The sequence below is a fragment of the Sphaerodactylus townsendi genome, linkage group LG11 (assembly GCF_021028975.2).
Source record: "Sphaerodactylus townsendi isolate TG3544 linkage group LG11, MPM_Stown_v2.3, whole genome shotgun sequence".
Lineage (NCBI taxonomy): Eukaryota > Metazoa > Chordata > Lepidosauria > Squamata > Sphaerodactylidae > Sphaerodactylus > Sphaerodactylus townsendi.
Window position 1 is genome coordinate 51478913 of NC_059435.1, and position 21913 is coordinate 51500825.

Below are 21913 nucleotides of genomic sequence, written 5' to 3' on the forward strand. Positions count from 1 at the left end.
ATCCAGACGATGAGTGGATTGGGAATGTTTATGCCAGATGGAGGAGAAAGAATCTGTAAACTGAAACACTGATTCTTTCTCAAGTCATGCTTTTCCTTCAAGAGGAATTAGCTGCCTTGGGCCTGGCCAGTGTTGGAAGATACATTAAATAAACAAATGGAACTCAAGACAGTGCTGTACCAGGCAACCTCTCAACCACGCAAAGCACTGACCAAGTTACCATATCATGTGCCTTGTAAGCATATTCACATTTCATATTTGTTGCCACTCATCCTCTTTGCCCAATTATTCTAGTGACAGAGAGGACAAAGGGAAAGGTTATGTGTCTTATCACACTGCATTTTCAAAACATTCAACATTTTTCTAAAGTGCAGAGTAAAATCACAGGTAAGATTCTATTTCTGAGTTCCAGAGTCAGAAAAGAGAAAGACTTTACCTAACTTCGTGCTGGGCTTCTGAGAATTTGAGCATGTCCAAAATGTTGTGTGAATGAGATAAGGAAAGGAATATTTGCCGAAAGAAGGGTGCGTGTGAAACAGGTTGGTTAAATGGGGAACGCATGTATGGATCCACATTTTACTGTACTACACTGTACAGTACTGTACATGCTGATGCAAGATGAAAAATAAATATGTACATTACACCCATGGCTACAGATTGAAGAAGTTAGGAAGAAAGTTAACCAGAAATAACTTTAAGGAGGTCCTCAATAATACTCATCCTCTTACCTCTGCTGTCATTTCCTTGGACTGTTCCTCTACATGTTGAATGACCTCATAGCGAGTACATCTATAATAACCTCCAGTGGAAGAACTATGTTTCTTCCATTCTTCCAAGCAAATCCAACAGAAATCATATTTGCACTTGAAAAGATAAAACACAGATTCTTAATCCATTTCAGAGTTTTCACTGGATCTAGAGAATTAACACAAGAGAAATACAACACACCATCTTCTCAACCTCACCACAATCCACAACCTTTCAGTATCACTGTCGTGAACTGTTTTAACATGTATACTAAACAATGGTTAGGAACTTAGTTTTAAAAGAAAATTTAGTAACTACAGAATGAGTTGAGTAGTGGGTCTTCTAAATCCACACACCTCAAAATGCCCTCATCACATAATTTGTTAGAAATGTTCTATAAACTGTATCTAAGTTCAATTTCAGCTTGTGTAATCATTCATTTAGAAGCTATGTGGTGACCTTGCTGAAGTAAAATATGTTCCTATATCTTATCTAAGAAACATTCTATGTTCAGAATAATAGGGAGATAAACTGACCTACACACATCAGACTGAGCTTCAAATCAGTAGAGTGGGAATGCTTTGGGTGTTAATTACCATACCAAACCATACATATTTACAGACATGATGCAAGTTAAGAAGCAGTTTCTCACTCAGCAATTAAATCAACTAATCACAGTGATATACAGAATGAATACCATTTTTTAATCTGCATTCTTGGGCTGGATTCAGAATCAGATATATTAATATTTTAATATTTTATTTTGCAAATTCACAAAATAAAATATTAAAAGGTTTATGTATCTAATTCTGAACCCAGCCCAAGAATGCAGATTAAAAAATCTGCACAGTGAGGCCATGTAGAGAAATGCCAGAAGAGGGAATCCACAGGTTTGCAGGAAAATCTTTTTAAAATAAAGGATAGAATTAAATAAAACAAATATTTAAATGCTAAGTTCTCACAAGATTACCTCTCAAGATATTGGAGCTTCTGAGAGTTTGAGCATTTCCAAAATGTTGTGTGAATGAGATAAGAAAAGGAATATTTTTGAAGGGTGTGTGTAAGACAGGCTGGTTGAAATGGATCCACATTGTACAGTACTATGCTGTACAGTCAGGATTCAGGATTGCTTAATTTCACCACTGACTTCTTGGACTACTGAGGTAATTAAAAATGACAGTTGCTGTTTTGAAGGATGAAATGAATAGGGCACAGAAATAGACAGACAGGAAAAAGAAGAGAGAATACCAGAAGGCAGGAAGCAAAGCCAGAGTGAAGTGAGGGAGGAAAGAAAAATGAAGCAGAGGGGGTGTGAAAATTACCAAAACTTAGCCTTATTTGGGTGCTGTGTGGTTTGCAATTAGCCTTATTTCCTGCAAAAGGACTGCAGCTCACAAGGAGTTAACTCAGGACTGCTTATGATTGGCTGGCTGTGAGAGGCAGAATTCTAAAGGATGTGTGAGGACATTTTTAGGGAATTCTAATCTGAGTGCCAGAGTGAACAGGTGTGTTCATATCTTCATTTTCTGGAGGTTTAAAGATCTCATCAGATTGAGAATGTGAACAGGTGTGTGCTGATTGGGCTCTGTTCTAAGATGGTTAAGATAATCTGTGGGACTGGAGGGTCAGATTTTCTGCCTCCCCATTGGCGCTATGCAACTGGATAGGTGGAAGGGAAGTAAAGAAGCAGGGCAAAGGGAGAAGCTGTGGAGGCTGTGTGTTGGAGTGGAGTGAAAGCAGGGATAGTATGGATAGAAGTTTCAGCCATGGAGAGTGGAGTGACTCCACTGGTGAGTCCTTGCAGATCCCCTGTTTGTACTTCATAAAAACTGTAGGATTTTCTCTGTGATTGTTACCTTTGCACATTGCATATGGTTGCAGCCTTCATTTTTTTGAATTGGAGATTTGCAATTGGCGCATGGTTTTGAATTGGTGAGTAACCATAAGCAGTTGGCAGCATCTTCATAAGCTTCACTAACTCCCACAACTTTGAAGAAGGAAACAGACGAGTTAAAAACTTTGTGTAAAGCAGTCTTTTAAAAGCAGAAGTCATTACCACATTTCCTACATTCTTATTTTGAACTACATTTTAATTCATTTTGTGCCCTTTTTATGTCTAAGAGAGAATTTATTTTTGATTAGTACCATGTGACAAGTAGCACAAAAATCTACAACAAAACAAACAGAAGGATCTGGGTGACAAGGGATGCTACATGGTCCAAATGTCAAGTGCACAGCTAATTTCATTTGTTCAACTTGAAGCATATTTTTCCTTCTAAATTTGCTACATAACATAGCTCTTTACATTCACAAATTATTTCCCCAAATTAAAAACTGCTTCTCATGTTCAGCTCCTGCAAACTCCAATTAAAAATAATATTCTGTGTGAATGAACAAAGCCATTAACATGTAGATAGAAAAGCAAAATTCCATTTTGAACTTCCCATAGATTTTTTTTGGAAATAACTTGTTCCTCATGGTAACTAAAGCACTTTGTCGGCAAAACTACAAACACTTAACACTGAATAAAGTAGGATTTACTTGTCAGCAGACTTATTTAGAATTGCTTCCATAGTTACCCTGTTCATTCCTTTTTAAGCATAAAATGTCACAACACTTATTAACTATGCTTCACTTGTAATTAACAGTGCAATTCTTAAAAAAAATTATAGCCTTAAATCCACTGAATTCAAGAAGCCCAAAAGGATGTAGCTCTCCATATGATTGCAATAAAAAAATATGATCTTTGCATCAGCACAATTTTTTTAAAATCAAAGGCACTCCATTCAGAGTTTTAGACTCACCCCAAACAGAAATCAACAAGTTCTCTCTGCAGGGAACTTAGCTCAACCAGCCAACACCAATTCAAATCCTCTGCCCCTGTACATTATTAATGCTATTTCATCTGTTTAGATAGTTTTGAGAAACTGAACACATCTCTCTCCAGCTTGCCCATATTCCCTTAGGAAGTAAAGCTCTCTATTCTGGGAAATATGCCTCAGGTGTTCTTACTTACTCTTACATAGTAATCCTATCATAGAGTAGAAATCCTATCATACAGTAGAAATTCTACAAACTCAAAACTCAATAGCCATTCTTACGCTCTTCAGGTTTCATCTCTGTTATCTTCTGCAGCCAGTTCTTCCATGTTTCACAGTCACAAGGTTCATGTGCGTCACCAAGACATTCCCTGAAAAAATTAACCAAGGTTAATTATATTTATTATGAGCCTTTGAAAAAGGTGACGACTGAATTCCTTCAGTTCCACTTCAGACTGTTTTAACTAGACCAGGAAAACAAATTCTATGAATATAATTGAAGGTTTAAGAAATTATATTCATTTTACCGACATGATTAAATGTGCTTTTAATGAGCTAAAGGGAATACCAAAGAACAAAGGCAGAAAGGTAGGACATGTTATTTTGTAAATTACACTTCTCTGGTCAATACTAATTTTAGAAGAGGAAGATCTGTTCTAGCACAGAAGGAGAACAGCAACAACAACCCAGCAGAACAGGCCCAATAAGAAAGTTAAAGAAGAAATTATGAAGATCTAATCTCAGAATGGAGAGGGTGGGACAATGGCTAGGAGCAGGCATCTTCAGTCAGCCTCCCTGTAGTAAAGAACCAGTCTCCATATCAGAAGGGAGGCAGGCTTTCTAGAATATAACATGTGATCCACATTGTCCATTTCCTGATCTATGTTTGACACTTTTATCCTACCCTTTCTCCAAATACTTTATAGTACAATGCACGGTTCTTCTCTTCCCCATTTTATCCTCACAATAATTCTGTTAAGTAGATGAGGATGACAGAGCAACTGGGCCAAGGTCATCCAGGAAGGTGCAAGACTTAGCAGAGATTTGATCCCTGTTTTCAAGTCCAAGACCAATATTCTAACCACTGCATCATATCAGCTGCCAGCTTTCAAGACAGGCAATGGAATACAGCATTTGAAAAGACTCTACTGTTCATGCATTCAAAAGCCACAAGTCTTAAGCAGTTTATAAAGATACAGAAAACATCTGTTCCCACTTTTAATAGCTATAGTAAATAAAACACTCTTTTCTAATGGATGAGACTAAGAAATTGTATATAATCAATCAGAGAATGAGATTCCTATTTTCTTTTTGTTTTTAACTGAATTATAGGTCTTGCAAGTTCTTCACATGCTTTACAATATTACTCCTTTTTTAAAAAAGAAACAATTTAATTCCTGGAACAGAAGATATGTTGCATCCAGATGGTGCCTGGGTGTAGATGTGTCAATATAATTTCCAGATTGGTCACGACTCACTCTTTTTACGGGAAATGCAGCAGAACAGCCTTAGACATCTGCCACACATCCAACATACCAAAAGAAGCAAAATAACTAAAATTAGCACCTTCAGAAAATGCCCATCCATAAAATGTAGCAAATTGCCCTGCTTCTTCCCCACCATTATTCCATTTCCAGATTTCCTGAATCTAGGTCCCATTCCACATGGGCCCTTGCAGCATCATATATGCTGGTGTGGTCCCGGGGCCGTAGCATAAAAAGTTCAACAAATCACTATAATCAAGCCTAAGAAGTCCTGACACAAACAAGAGAAACTGACTCATTCATCTTCTTCAGTTTGTGCAAACTATGTTTCAAGTAATGCGATATCTGACCAAAATCAAATGTCTGACTAGTAGGCAAAATATGAAGAAATGAAAAATTGAAAATAGAATTTCATACTACAGTAAAGATTTATTTATAAATAAACATTTATCAATTCAAAAGTCAATAATGTTAATACTTATACTAATGTGACTAGCTTATTAATTACGATGTATTTCAAAGACCAGTTTTTTTTAAAAAGAAGCTAAGTAGAAATAAAATGCACTCACCAGCAGAAGAGATGCCCTTTCCCACAATCCACTGCTGGAGCTCTTAACAAGGGGAAACTAAGTGCTTCTGAACCTGCTGTATTTGACCCCTGTCTTGTCAGCCTGACTGCTCTTTCACAGCCTGGGGTAGGGCACCATTTAATAGAAGGATTATTTTCAACAAAGGCCTTAGGGAGTAAAAGGAACTGAAAGTTAGTTACCATTTTGGATAAGTCCTCTCTTATAAACATGAAGCGTGAAAATGCCAATTTTGGTTGTATATAAACATGTGGGGGCCTAAAATAGGTTTATATTTATTTCACTATATATTTATTTGCTATACATATTTGGAACACGCATGCCATTTTATACAGAAAGTAATAAATGTGGGAAACTCAGATGCTTTTGGCCTTCTATTGACATCTGGTAAGGTTCACTTGAAGAAGACACTGGTTCATGGCCATGGTCTAACTCCCCCAAGGAAACTTACAAGAAAGGATGATTGGAAAATTAAGGAAGAGATGATTAATACAATTAATCCTCAGCTGGAATGGAATACTGATAAGAGATTTAAATTTTAATAACGATGTGTAATACTAAACAGGGCCTGTAAAACAGACCTGTTCCGCCAGGCGTTTGGCCAGCTGGGATGATGTCAACTAGCCATAAAAACATCCGGCCTCCCGTGGGTTCATAAAGGGGAATAGAAGAGCTGAAGCCATCTATAGTTTAATATTTTATGTATTTTAGATAAATTATATATATGATGTTTTAAACTTTTTATTGTTGATGGAAACCGCACTGAGCCTTCGGGGAGGGTGGTATATAAATATAACAAATAAATAAATAAATAAAATAAACGACAATGTTATTGAGAGGTTGAAGGAGGTGGAGATGAAAACAACATCACAACTGAATAGTTCCATGGAACCTGAATAAGCACAATGACTAGATATGGCTGAAATTTAAAGAGCTGCTTTTGCTCACACAAGGGGCTTGAACTAGCCCTGTGAAAACGCCTGAACTTTTCGTGCGTGATAAGGAACTTTTAGATCACGTTTAAGAAACAACAACATGAAACAGATCTAATAATAAAGCTTGCGGAATGAATTTTATGTAGGGTGCATTTCGTTAACGAGACAGTGCAGTATTTAATTCAGTGGTTTTCTAGCACAGCAGCCACTATAAGTGTCATGGGTGCAACAATTATGAGGTAAAGTGGGTTTGAAAATTCTAAAATAAGTTAACTGAATTCAAATTTAGTATTTCTTAAAAAAAATTTTTAAATAAATAATAAATAGAAATAAAAATATTTTTACAAACCTAAAAGGGTCTTTATAAGAGTTGGAATAATCAATGCATGGATGCTTTAACAACATGTTTACAATCTGATGTTTACCTTAATGTCAAATTGCAGATAACGCTTATCCATCTCCTTGGAAACCACACTTTCTATGATCTCCACTGGAACAAGCTGGAAGCAATCATATGCTGGACAAAAAATATTGTGGGCTTCACCCTCTTGAATTTTCATATTCAAAAACCTGTTCAGTGTGCATCAGTATCGGAAAAGGAAATATTAACTTAATAGAATTATGGAGAAAAAGTAACATACTAATGTATTAACTCCACAAGTAAGTAGCTTGGGGAAAAGTATATTCACCATATAAAACAGTATAAGACTTTAATGCAGAGAGCAACCACAAGAAGGACGATGTTCTTAGCATGTATCCCTAGAAGGTAAAGGTAAAGTTTCCCCTTCAGTCGTGTTCGACCCTGGGGTACTACTGCAATCAGTGATTTCATAGGCAAGCCGTTTTTATGGGGTAGTTTGCCAATGCTTTCCCCGACTATTCTTTACCCCCTAGCTATGTTCTAGGTACTCATTTACCGACCAAGGAATGGATGGATGGCTGAGTTGACCATGAGCCAGCTGCCAGGATATCTGACCCACAGGGCTCGAACTCCTGACCGTGTGAGTGGCAGTGCAAGCACTTAACCACTACGCCACGCAGCTCCTTATCCCTATAAGTCATTCCACCAAACTTGAAGACAGCAAATAACCAAGCATGTCGGATCATCAAAAAAGTCTAAGAACGATGTTAAACTGCCCAAAGAATAAATCCACAACGGTCTTTTACTGGTTTGTTTAAGAACACTCCAAGGTTCGCTTTTGGGAAGTTGTGATAGGAACTACACTTTGGCACTTGCTGGATGAGCTGGCAGAAAAATAACAACATCGGAGAGGCTGTAAGATGGTAGTTGAAGCTGTGTTGTGCTAAAGCAGATGGCGTTCTGCAGAAAAAGGCCTGACTGTGAAAGCAGTGTCATGCATGGCCTTGGCAGGAATACTGCCTGTATTCCTGTGACACCACCTTGTTGGTGTGGGCAAAGAAAAAAACTGGACAATGTTTAATGGCTACATAATAGTAGTAGCAAAATTTCAGTATTTTCTCCTCAGACTTCCCTCTGTTTTATGACAGCTTTTATGAGATGCAGTGGGTTCCTGACCACACTCATTACTGTATAAGCGGGATTACATCCTTCCAACTCCATTGAAGCCAATGAGCAATTGTTAGAAAGGAAATAAAACTGCCTTTATAATGGAATTCTAAGTCTCTGCAGGAACATGCCACAAATCAAGTTAAATAATAAGTAATTAATTTTTGTTTTCTTTAAAATCATTTAAAATGTGCACTTACGCCTCCCAGCATGCTCTACAAAATTCATGTCCACAAGGCATATCCACTGGGTCTTCAAATACAGAAATATTACACATACAGATTTCACACTGTGGATAAAAAGAGTAGGTAAGAAAATTAATCATTGCACGCTATGTAAAGAGTTCCCAAGGTACAACTAATTTTCCTTTGATGAACTAGACCTGCTGTTGCTATTTTCTACCATCCTTTTGAATTTGTGTTAAAGTTTTTCACATTATTTCTGACAGATCCCAAAAATTTCCACAAGTACACATTTCATCATATATATGGATAATCAAATGACATTTCTTATCATATTAAGACAGTAATACAGAAAAGTAGTAGTTCTAGAGGGAGTTCAACAAATAAAGAAATGCAGTATACCACCTAAGACAATTCCCAACTTCCTTTTTCTCTTAACTGAGTGGCTCCTTTTTCTTCTTTGTTTCTCCCCCCCCCACCCCCCCCATGATGTAGTGGTTAAGAGCAGGTGGATTCTAATCTGCAGAACCGGGTTTGATTCCCCACTCCTCCAGCTGAGTGGTGGAGACTTATTATTATTTCCTCTTCCTCCTCCCCCTCCCCCCCACCATTTATTCGCTTTATTAGACTGCCCTACCCCCGAAGGGCTCAGTGCGGTTTACAGGCAACAAGACACAATACATTGCAACTAAAACAATCAAATAATCCCAATTAAAACAATAAATACAATAAAAACAGTAGAAGTAGCAGTATATGTCTGAAGATTGCACATGACAAGCTGATATTTACAAAACATACATTGTTTTATTCAACTCTTACAGGGAAATGGTCAAGTTAAACTGTCAAGGAGGCTTCAGTTTTAAACTTGGAAGGTGAAATGGCAACAAGAATGAGGAATGCCAAGAGAGTGACAGCCTTTCCAATCTCACTAAGCAGGCCATCCTATATAGTGAGGGCTGCAACAGACAGTGCAAGTGTATGGGCAGTTGCTGACATCGACCGTTTACAGGGTGTCACCTGCAGATAAAGCCCTGCTCAGATGAGTGAAGTTGTGATGGTGGAGCATAAAGGAAAAGGCAGTCTGGCAGATATGAGGGTCCAATCCTCCAGTATTTACGAGAACGTTCTAAGAAGGGCTACAAAAGTTCCTTCTTGTGCCTCTAGACTGGTATAAAGCAAGACAGGAAACTAATCTTAATCAGTTCAATGGTGCGCTGCCATTTAAAGAGAAGATAGAAAGTACTGCCATATGGGCAAACAACACATGCACTTTTATTACAGGCAAAGAAGCATGGAACCTCACACCACATAGTGGAGTGCCATGTTGCTGCATAACAGGCAGAATGCCCTCCTGATTATTTGAAGAGGAATCGGTAGGTAAAAATGTTCATTCTTCTACGGTAGTAAAATACTAAAGTAGTAAAAATAAGTGAGGTAGTACATCAAAGATAGCAACTTTTAGAGCCTTTGATCATTTTCAGAAGTAGTTTTATGGCAGTTAAACGTCAAGCATTTGCAGGAAAATCATAAAGCCAACAACACTCATTAAGATATTTTGTGCAACATAACATAAAGGTACGCTTAGCTATTCTCATGTGACAGTTTATTGTAGGCAGGAAATTATCACAAGGATTAAGCATACCATAGTTGTCTCAATATCTCCTGGTGACAGGCTGATTTCATCTGGTGAGGTGATAGAAGAGCGGGTAGTCCGAGGAGTTCTTGGCGAAGGAAGCGTGTCCCAAGCATTATATCCACTTGGAGGCGGAGTTGGCATTTGAACACCTGAACGTTGGCAGCAATTTTCTGGATTAGACATCCATGCTTCAAGTAACTTCTCCCTGTCCCAGTCTTAAATGCAATCAGAAGAGAAATGGTTAAAAGGTAGAAATGAGAAGGGAGACAGAGCTTGGCAACTTGCAGTTACCATCAAGAGATATTTATACTCTAGGGCATATATGTAAGATTCTTCCTCACAGGCCAGTTAATATACAGTTATTTTTAGAAATACCTCATGAATGAGATAAATGTACAGATTAGGCTAGAAAAAAGGAAAACATTGAAAAATAACAGGGTGTTTTTTTCTCTTTTTGTACATATAGATTCAGTAACCCCTCTTATAAGCTCAATGTTAGACCATTACTTATAAATCAAATTTTGATTTATAAATCAAAAGAGTTTTGTATTTTGAAACTGCCTTTTGTCTGCAGAAAGGGGCAACAATGGGCAGGGATTAATCCCTGCTGGTTTCCAGATGGACTTCAGGCTAGGGATGTCAGCCTCCAGCATACCTGGTGTGATAATATCTCTTTCAGCGTGAGCTAGAAGTGACATCACACCATATGACACTCTAGCATTCACCCAAAACTCTATGGTTAAACCATGGAGTTTTAGGTGAATGCTACCCCTCCCCCACAAGATGACATAATTTGCTGTTCATGGTGGAACTGATGGAAGCGTGGTTAAAAACAGCAGACTCTAATCTGGAAAACTGGGGTTAATTCCCCACTCCTTCACCTGAAGCCTGCTAGGTGATTCTCAGGCAGTCACAGTTCTCTCAGAAGTCTCTCAGTACCACCTATCTCACATGGTGCTTGTTGTGAGGAGAGGAAGGAATTGTGACTGTAAGCCGCTTTGAGACTCCTTAAGGTTGAGAAAAGTAGGACATAAAACCAACTTCTCTTCTCCAGGGACACTAATCTTGCGTACCCCCACCACCAGCCCCTGCCCCCCTTCAGCTCCCAGGCAACATTATCCACTCTTCCCACAAAAATGGAAGATACTAGTAGCCACTGATAGGTCAACTTGTTTGTTCTCCTAAGGGCATTGCCCACTAGCCCTGAAGATGTTTAAAATATTATATAGAACATATTTGGAGTGCCATTAAGAGAGAGCCCATACTTTGATAGAGATCCTGAGCCTTAAGTTTCACAGGACTAACAGTTCATTTTTGTGCCTCATGAAACTCTTTACTATATCACCTTATAATTACTCCATGCCTTTGGTCTGACATTACAGTACACTAGGAGGCAAGAGCAAGCTTTCCCACACCAGTAATACGTCTAAAATCCAAGGAATAGTGCAGCTAGATCACCCAGACAGGGTAAGAAGGGGCTAACTAACCTAACTTGAGTACAATTCCTTCTCGTTTGGAATGAAGTTTTTAGCAGAATCCTCCAACCCTTGTTCTGCACATCATTAGAATGGCAAGCCCAGTAGGACCCACCCTTTACATCATGAGGACTATATGAAATAACAGCAAATACAAGATGAAATTTTATACTTCAGCAGTTTGCACGTAAAATAATAACTTCTTTTTTTTTTGGAAAGGTACAGTCAGAAAATTCCATCAGTGTTACATATATTTGTCAGCCTGTTACTAAAAGCATTTGAACGTTCTCAATTACCATGTGCTCGAAGCAAAGCTTCTGCAGTAAACAGCGGGGCTTGAAGCATGTCTGCAGATTCTATAATCAGCATATCCTTGAGCCTCCGCAGGTCCTGAGGTCTGAGTCCTTCATATGGCTTCAAAAGCAAACAAAAAGTCAAATGAACAATGTGACATATACAAGAAATGTCAAGTGGTAGACCTCTTTCTGTCAACAGTAGGCCACTGATTTCACTTGTACCAGATGAAGAGAACCACATCCTGCTTTACAGGAAAGCCTGAAATTGAGAAATGGAATTTCTGTGAACCTACTTACTAAATTTTAAGACAACCAGAACACAGCTGGCTGTGAGCGCTTAACAAATGAGACACAAAATGATTGTCAGAAATTGAGAGCTTGCTTCTACAAGCATGGCACTGCTTAAAATGGACACTGCATCATAAGCTCTTTGGGGGTAGGGGAAGGAGGAAAACACCTATATGAAATAAAGACACTGTGAATTATTTATTACATTATATATATTAAACATAACTCCTACATGAACTGGGTTTGACTGTCCGTTTCTTAATGCCACTACACTTAAAGGCATTTCCTGCTACTACAAAATCTATTGAAACTAGCATGAAGACAATGAAAGTGAATAAAAACAACTTATATGACTTCCTTTAAAAAACAGGCTACTTATTTTGAATAGGAAAGATGATTAAATGATTAACTATACCAGAAAGATGGATGGAACTTTAAAATACTTCTCCTTGACCAGGTCATATTAAAGTTACATGTTGAAAAAAAGTTTAAAACTGTACAAGATCAAATGAGAAACTATCTTATCTCTCATCATTTTCCCTTAGGACAGAGTGGGCCTTTGGTTTGTGTGATCCTTGCCTTCCTCTTTGTAGTAAAGAGTGAACGAATGAACAGGAAATCCTTCTCTGATCCTGAAAAATTCATCTTTAGAGGGGCACATTTCTTACGCTCAGAGGTTCTACATTCAAATAACTGCTCAGCCCTCTTGTATGAAGGGAAAGTTGTTAGATCAGTTGATTTTATAGGGGTCAGAAAGTATTTTTAGACCTTCTCCAGCCTAATTAGTATGAAGACACTTCACTGCTGGCTGCTTTATGTGTAAGAGCTAGGATGGGGCGGGTGCTGGCTCAACACATTCTGATATTCACCTGACAGCTCTTCTAATTACCAGGGCTGCTTTGGCAAACAAAAAGATGGCTGCACTCTCACAAGAAGAAGGAGTTTCATGACAGTTCTGGAAGCCCTATAGAGCATGCATGATTTGCTGTGCTGGGAGATACAAAGCAGAAGAATGAATAATTCTGGCTGCAGGATAAAGTCAGTGGAGGAAGAGGAAATAGCCTAGCAGGATGGGAGCTTGTAAACCTCTCCCCTTCCCCAATATCTTCCACTCCGGTTTGACCACCTAAAGCTGGTCTTGCGATACAGCAAATCCTTGCCTCGTCACAAATTATTTTGAGAGGATACTGTGCCCAATGACCAGACTGTGAATGGAATCGGGCACATTCTTCCATGTCTTCATGTGGATAATTACAATATAGGAAAGGGCACAGACCAGGGCCATAGCAGAGTGGTAGAATATCTGCTTTGCAGTCCTTGGCAACTTCAGTTGAAAGGATCAGGTAGTAAAGTGAAAACCTCTACCTGAAACTTTGGAGAGCCACTGCTAGTTGGAGTAAACAGCACTGATCACAGAGGATCCAGAGGAGGAAAGTAAAGGAGGCCCAGAAGAACTGCTCATGTGCCACGAGGCTGACAGAAAATCAGGAATACCAAAAGCACACTGTAACGAACTTGCCCCACCCTGAAGGGCTGGTGTACAGCAGGCCTAGTTAAGAAGGCCTTAGCAACAGCCAGAGTAAAGAAAAAGGCTCCACAAGCAAAGAACCCACCTGATTGGTTGGAAAAGGTCCAATAACGTTTGGCCAAAGCTAGGGGGAGCTAGCGTGCTTACAGCACTTAGAGTGAGGACAATTCTGATCAGAGTCTGTCAGAGAGCAGTCGAGACTGAAGATCAGTCAGAACAGAGCAGAGTTTGGCAGAGAGGAGTCTGTCAGCTCTGGAAGAAAGGGATTCTGTCTCAGCAGAGTTGGCTGACAGAAGTCCAGTCCCTGTCTAAGCTGTGTATGCTTGACAGAGAAAGGAGGCCCTGACTTGGTGCAGATTGAAGTGCCCTTCAGGAGCTTGGCAGTTTAAAAAAAACAAAAAACTGTCCAGATCTATCTAGTCTGCCTTGCCCCTGTGTGTATCACCAGAATCACCAGTCTGGGAGAAGCCGGTCCAGAGGCAGTGAAGCCATATTTGGACTTGTGGGAGAGAGGGAGGCCAAGTGTGCCAGAATCTCCTGGGCTTAGACTGGGTGCTTAAGTGTGATCAGTGGGTATTAGAGCATTAGGAGTTCCCTCCAAAACAGTTAAAGGGACTCTGAAGTAATTTCTCCTCAAGTCAGAGTGGGAGAGAGGTGGGAATCTTTAAAGCCTTGGTGTCTAGTAACAGTGTGGGGTTCTCTAGTTATCTGAATTAAATGGTGGCAGCGAAAAGTTAATTAAAAGGAAGGTTCCTGAAAACAGCTACCAGGAATCCTTTCTACTAGAAGCTTCGATCCGTTACACACACATTCTCCCAACACGGTGGTGAAAAGAGAACTGAGGGGAAATCTTCCCATCTATGGCTCCAAGGGGGAGGGAGCACTCTGTTGCTACAGGAACGCTTGAAGAAAAGCTTGATACTCTTCTCCGCGGCAAGCCTGTGCATGCTCAGTCCCATGTGCATGCACACAAGGCCGCACAGAAGGACTTCCTGACAGAGCAGCTGCTCAGGGGAACAGACTTCCTAGGCAGGTGGTGGGCTCTCCTTTAGAGGTTTGTAAATAGAGGCTAAATGGCCACCTCACAGCATTGCTGATTTTATGACTCATTAGGAATTTAGGCAGATGGGGGGGAGGGGGGCAGGAAGGGATGAGCCAGTGCTCAGCTCTTGAGGTCCTTTTGTACATTTGCAGGGTAAATGTTAATTTCAACTTTGGGGTCAGGAAACAATTTTCCTCTAGGCCAGATAGGCCCAGGGATCCTGAAGGTATTTTGCCTTCCTCTGAGCACACAGCAGGGGACGCTGGAGTGGGGGGGGGGGGAGAGAAGATAGCTGTGCATGTCTTGCATGGTTCAGGGATTGGACTAGGTGACCCTTGGTGCCACTTCCAGCTCTACATTTCTAATGCTCCAACTCAGTATAAACAGGAGTTATGTCTTTGCTACAAGTCTGTAATGTGTGGCTCTGCTATTGCACTATATTCAAAGTCATCTTGCAGTCACACAACAGTTAAATCAAGGTGCCCTTTTATTTCACAGGTCTAGGAAATGATTAGCGCTTTCTATTTAAGGACTAAAGTAGTGAACCAGAAAACCAGCAGTGAAGGGGAAATTATCAAATATAGCACCAAATATAGTTGGTTGATATAATTGCATTTTTATATTAATTAGGTCACAGTTATCTTTCTGTGCCTTTAATTAGTTTAACAAGATCAACACTTTTTCAGAAACTGAAATTCTCCTTCCCAGCTTAATTCATGGAAGCCACAGAAGGGAGGGCAACAGCCACCCAGGCAATTCTGCATCCTGCTTGGCTGAGCTCCAGCTGAAAGTCAACCCCCCCCCCATCCAGTTGCCCACTGTGACCACTCAAGCTATCATAAGGAAGCCATGCAACAGCTAAGCGCCTTCCATTCTGCCATTAAACTTATAGCCAGGCATGTTCTAACCCACAGGTGTCAAACTCGCGGCCCTCCAGATGTTATGGACTACAGTTCCCATCATCCCCTGCCAGGATGATGCTGGCAGGGGATGATGGGAACTGTAGTTTATAACATCTGGAGGGCTGTGAGTTTGACACCTATGTTTCTAACCAAAGACCATTTTTAATTATTGCAATTGAAAGCCTGGATCAAAGGTCAGAATTTACAATCTGGGATGTTGTAAAATATTCAGACTAGTACATTTTAATATGTTCATGAAGTTAAACATAGCAACAAAAGGCAGATTCGAAAGGACAAGGTTTGAAATATCTCAGAGTTTTATATAACATCACGTTTCAGTGCCTCGAAATCACTTTTATAAACCTGAAAAGTCAAAATATTAGTTAAGACATCGTTTTATTTTCTATAGTCTACTGAACCTACCATTTCAAAGTTCCCAAGCTGACAGTGCTGAATCAGTAACTTGTTTGGAATTGAACTAGTTAAAGCAAAAAGCTTTATGAACTGCTGCTTTCTGCAAGTTATTTATTAGATGCAATAACACTAGGTTTGTATGATAATTCAGGTCTTGTTATCAGTTGAGAAACTTTGAGTGCCATTTCCTTTTACATGTGCATTCTAGAGGTGTTCGAAACGTACAAGATATCTGACAGTGCTCTTCCTGACACAGATACAGATCAAGTGTAAGTGCTTAAGTGTGAACATATTCTTAGTTCTTTGGTGGACGAAGTACACTCTTTGTGACAGATTAGGTAGGCATAGCTCAGCTCAGAGTAATCAAATACAAACTATATTTCACCTCTCTTTTATCTAAAGCAGCATATTCTGCTTCAATACTTTCAGCTTCAGGATCTCGCGAGAAGACCATCTGGGATTCCAGATTGAGGGCCAGTTCTTTGTGATGCTGTTTTTCTGCACAGTCACAAGGAGTATCTTTATTTTCATTTTCAGCAAACAAGTCTCCACCATGTTTCACTAAAAGCTGAAAGTTAAAGAGAAAAATACTTCAACTACAATTATTTACATACATCATTATTTACATACATCATTATTTACATACTTCAATTCATATTTGTCACAAACTAGAAGAATGCTATGGAAGATGGAAGCCATCCAGAGAACTAAACATGAGAAAGATGACTTTAAAAAAATTAGGATACTTGAACAAACTGTTTCTCAGACTAAACACAAGAAACAATATCAAGAATTCAACAAAAATAAACTATTTGTTTCTTCAACATTCACAAACAAAAGCTATTGAAGTAACTTAAGCATGAAAACATCTCAAAGACAAATCTGACATATGGCACTATAGGTTAAAATGAAGAAACGAAAAGTGCCATTTTAAACAGGGTTACACCCTCCTAACTTCAACTGGCTTAAAAAGGTTTTACCCTGCTTCAGATGGCACTGTGAACTTCTAAGGAAGTTCTCAAAATTGTGACAGTCTGAGAAAAGATAGCAGGCATGATCACAAAACAGCTGCTATGAAGAACACAGACAACTTTGTGGGTTTTTTTGTTGCAGTTTTGCAGCTTTACAGGAATGCAAAAAATTAGCTCCTACATGAGCATAGGGAGAAGTTGACCATTATATTCTGTGAAACTGGCACAATTTCTGAAGGCTGTATTTGATTCACCTGCTGAGAAGGACCTCAACATTTTATGAGTCAGAAGGGCCCAAAGTTTCCCTCTACCTATTTCACACTTTCAATGTTTTCACTTTCAGATTCAAGAAGCAAGTGTATGCCAGGAAACGCAACACAAAAAATCGAACAGGGGACTGCTGCTTCTAATTCTCAACTGCACTGGTAATATGTAGTTAATTTTGGAACAGTGGGGGGCAGGGGAGCCTCTTAATCAATTTCCTGATTTTTCCCTTCAAACTGTTCAATTTGAGAGGAGGCCACTGCCAAATATTTATTTCTTCCCTAAAAAGAACAGCATCGATCTTGTCTTTCAAATAACAAGTAAACCAATGGCCACCATGAACAAAAACCCAGGCAACGAAAGAAAGAAAGAAAGAAAGAAAGAAAGAAAGAAAGAAAGAAAGAAAGAAAGAAAGAAAGAAAGAAAGAAAGAAAGAAAGAAAGAAAGAAAGAAAGAAAGACAGACAGACAGACAGACAGACAGACAGACAGACAGACAGACAGACAGACAGACAGACAGACAGACAGACAGACAGACACCAGTTTTGAAAGTTGTGGTTTAAGTGCTTAGTAACACATATGAACAGCTAATTTTAGGACTGCAAAGAAAATTTTCACCGAAGCCAGGCAAAGCTATCTGATTCGGATTCCTTTGAGAAATCAAATAAAACAGAAACATTTCAATTGGTGGAACAACATATACAGTCGCCCATAAAAATGGTTAAAGATTAAACTAGCATTTAAAATCCTAGTTTAAACCCATTTAAATATCAGCCTATCCCATGTTCTGCTAACAGCCCTTCTAGGATCAACAGATGAGCTACAATAGACTGAGCACATGCGTCCTGGCATAACCATAATCATACTTGGGTCTCATTTCCTCTTTCTTGGCAAACCAGAATTTGCCTTTACACTCAAAGAAGATAAACTATGGTTTGTACTTATCAGCTTGTCCAGTTCACATGAAAATAACAAAGGGAATTCCTTCAAAGGGGAAAGGAAAAGGGAGGTACTTGAATCTGCAGCACATTTCTTATCCTCCAAGGCATGGGCCTGTAATGTCTAAATCAGCAAGCATCAGTACAAGAACATCTTTCAGTGAGGAACCCTTCCTCTATATGTCTACATATAATGAAAGTCAGGCTCCTTGCAACCCAACTGTAGCGAGAAGGTAGAAGAGAATAAGCACTGGCACGGATCAGAGGCAGCCAACTGCATAGCTCTGTAGAACTGAGACCATCAGTTTGCAAGTTTCCGGTAAAATTAAGACAAGCCTAACAAAATAGGCCAGTTGGCTGTGCCACTTGAAAAGAATATAGAAGGACATTTTAGATCAAATGTTTAATTAAGTAGATTGAACTGCAGACAGATAGCTTCTTGAATGTACCTCTTCCCTAACCTACTTTCAAGCAAGCAAACCAGCTGTTAAGTTGCCGAGGACTGTGTGGTCATGGTACTCAGAAGGAATTAACCTTCTGGGCAGAATGGTCAGGCAGACAAAACTCCATTGGTCGTTGCATTTAATAAAACATTTTCGGACTATTTTGGCAGACTTCCCCATTGGGAAGATTAGATCAATCGGAAAATACCATCCAGTAAATTTCAAAAACGCTACAATCTTCTTTGCTATCAACTCCTACCTTTATGAGATTTCACTTTATAAAAATCAGACGCTCTGAAAAGGAAGTGCTAAAATAGCAAAATGCACAGAGTCCCCTGCCACAGTCTCTGATGTGTGGATATTTTCACACTGCTCTTCCATCTTTTCCCCCTCACATACAATATTAAATGCCTTTTAATAGTAACATTATTCGGTAGAGCGGGTCTTCTTTACCACTAGGTCTGTCTTTATCTTTTAAGGACGATATGTGCTTTGCAGTTAGTTGTACACACATTTTTATTAAAGTTTACCTCTACACAGGTCTTCATCCCTGAGGCAGCAGCATAGTGCAAAGGTGTATTTTTTTTGTTATCGACAGCATCGATGGCTGCTCTTTCATATTCTCCTTGGTCAAGCTTTGCTCCTTTCCATTTCAAGATCATCTGCAAACAATCTGCTCTTCTGAAATCATCCTCAAAAGGCCGAGTCAAGCGAGGCTGAAGAGCGCCATCAGATATCATAATTTGAGGTCCCATACAAAGCAAGTGCATAGATGTCTCGTTGTGCACATTCCGTTTATTTGGGTTTCCATCTCTAACAAAAAGAAAAGTCCTATGTGGAAAAAAGTAACAATTTAAGGTTAATACACAAAATATCTTTACCTACATGCCACTGCTTGTTGAAAGGGTTCACACAATTTTTTTCTGAAGGTTCTTCTCCTAAAACATCATACGAAAGAAAGTTCTTTGACTTTTCTACGTGAGCTTTTCTGGAAATACTTGAAAGGTTCTGAAGTACTGTGCTTTAGCTCAGGAAAGCAAGATCAAAGATACTTCTTTTTAAGAACTAAAATTTAAAAGCAGACCCTATATTGCAGGTGGGGGGGGGGGAGGGAATATTTCAGCTCTGAAAAGGTTGTAGACCAGTGATTTTTTTTAAAAAAGGAAGTATTCTGCAAATATAAAAAACGACAAGAGAAAAAAAGACACAAAATCCTAAAAACACGCACAAAAGATCCAAGCCAAGCCCAGTAATGTCCCAAGTGGGAGACCTGGCTGGAGAAGGCCTCCCTTCTCTTTGGCCCTGGCTGGAGAGGGCCTCCCTCCCTATTGGCTCTCTTCTGCCCATCCTCTGAGAATGACAACCTAAGCCCCCTGACCAACCATACACATGGCCATCGGCTCTTTACAGGCTTCTTCCCTGCAGGCCTCTGAGTCTGCCTGCAGGACTGCTGCTCTCTGCTCCTCAGGTTCTAACCTGCCCTGGCTTCTCTAGTCTTGGTGGCTGCTGTCCAAGGGCCACCCCAGCTTCAGGCACGTTCCCTTCCTCTAGACCAGAGGTCTTCAAACTATGGCCCCCCAGATGTTCATGAACTACAATTCCCATCAGCCCTGCCACTTAGCCATGCTGGCAGGGGCTGATGGGAATTGTAGTCCATGAACATCTGGAGGGCCATAGTTTGAAGACCCCTGCTCTAGACAGATGCTTCCTCTATCCTTGTGGCACCACTGTCTTGCCACCTCTTCTTGACCTGGCCCTCCTTCATCTGGCCTGAGGTCACTTTTTGACAACCTGGGAAGCCAAGTAAGAGACTGCTGCCTTGCCAGGATCCTGGTGCTCCTTCCAGCCTGGCTGTCTTCTCTTCTGGCTTGGCCATTGGGAGCAGCCCAGGCTCCACAAGGCTGCTAACGCAGCCACATCGTGACTAAACTATCTCGCTATCGCAACTGAAATAATCTTAACTTGCCCAGCTCAGCACATAACTCTTTTCACTCTAATGTAATATTAAACTATTAATATTAATAAATATCAATACTCGCAATTATAGCTTGATATGTATTAATATTCTGATTCACATTAAACATTTCAGAAATACCTGAACAGGAAAGTCAAAACACGTGCAAGTGTTGTGTTACTCTTTTCAGAACAAAAATTGCTTCTGATAAAATATGCCCATTGATGGGACTTTGCAAAGTATTTATTGATTGATTTATTTTTGCCATCAAGTTGCAGTCAATGTCTGGCAGCCCCGGAGGGTTTTTAAGGCAAGACGTACTTAGAGATTTGTCACTGCTGTCATCTACATAGCAACCTTAGTGTCTTCCACCCAAATACGCATCGGGGCAACCCTGCTTAACTTCCAAGCTGTGACAAGATTGGGCCAGTCTGGGCTATCCCGGTCAGGGACAAAACGTTAAAATGAAATTTGGAGAACACTCTGTATCCTCTTGAAATCGTCAAGTCCGTCAAAGCAAGATATTAAGCAACAAAATCCTCAGATGCCACCAGGAAGGATATTTTTACACCTGTTTGTATAGATATGCTTATGAATCCCTGTTACAGTGGAACCTCGGTTTTCGTCGATAATCCATTTGGATTACCTCGGCAAAAACTGAAACTGTCGAAAACTGAGGTATGCCGTTTCCACAGGCACAATGCAAATGGTGCAGCTAACTTATGCAAAAGTCACCTCGAATTTCTTCGGCATGCCGACAAAATCCAAGGCGACCAACGAAAACTAAGGCAAGAAACAGCCGGCAATGATCAACGATAACCAAAGCCGACGAACTCCAAAATCAATGTAAACCGAGGTTCCGCTGTACAGCATTAAACAAACAAAAGTCCAAACATTGCAACTTTCATTTAAAAACTTTTAAATGAGCACAGTCTCCTGGTGCCAAAAGACTCTTCATTGCTTTCACACAGTCTATTTGATAGCTTACAAGAAATCCTGGTCACTGCTGTCTAAACGTTATGATATGAAGCACATTACCTTTTTAAAGACTGGAACTGTGAACAGACAAAACAGACCTTTCTACAAAATTGAAGAATACCCCAAGTTTGCAGAAAAAGCCAAAATCTAAAATAAATTGAAATACCCCCAATAATAGAAGCAGCACTCATAAGTTTAAGAAGTGAATGATTTCAGAGGCTTTTGCTAGGTGACAGCAGTAGTATTGCTGGCTTCAAACCTTGTTCTGCCAGTAAAAGACAGGGGAAGGAGTCAGGGATCTTTCCAGGGCTGTTTTGGCCCTTACTGTTACAACTAAATTGAGCAAACTTTACTATTTTGCATAGTTGCCTCTTTCTGCTAGTCATGGGACAAGGAGCGATGTAGGGGCTGAATGCTTGCTTTTCATTCACTGGAGATCTTATTCATCAACTTCTTTGGCCTTTGAAATTTTAGCAACAATTGTTAGAACTTTTTTTTCTCCA

The 21913-nt window shown here is 39.7% G+C and overlaps 1 protein-coding gene across 2 annotated transcripts in view; it reads right to left on the reverse strand.

The window, feature by feature from the left end:
- The window catches only part of ANKIB1 (ankyrin repeat and IBR domain containing 1), a 58951-nt gene that overhangs the window by 17107 nt on the left and 19931 nt on the right, over nt 1-21913 (reverse strand). For both annotated transcript variants that reach the window (XM_048510873.1, XM_048510872.1), the window contains exons 3-12: nt 19009-19309; nt 16249-16431; nt 11690-11807; nt 9925-10133; nt 8301-8389; nt 6998-7142; nt 5620-5786; nt 3849-3937; nt 2604-2734; nt 729-863 (exon numbers count right to left, since the gene is read on the reverse strand). In XM_048510873.1, coding sequence (XP_048366830.1) covers nt 729-863; nt 2604-2734; nt 3849-3937; nt 5620-5786; nt 6998-7142; nt 8301-8389; nt 9925-10133; nt 11690-11807; nt 16249-16431; nt 19009-19309 — 1567 coding nt within the window. The remainder of the gene's footprint in view (nt 1-728; nt 864-2603; nt 2735-3848; nt 3938-5619; nt 5787-6997; nt 7143-8300; nt 8390-9924; nt 10134-11689; nt 11808-16248; nt 16432-19008; nt 19310-21913) is intronic.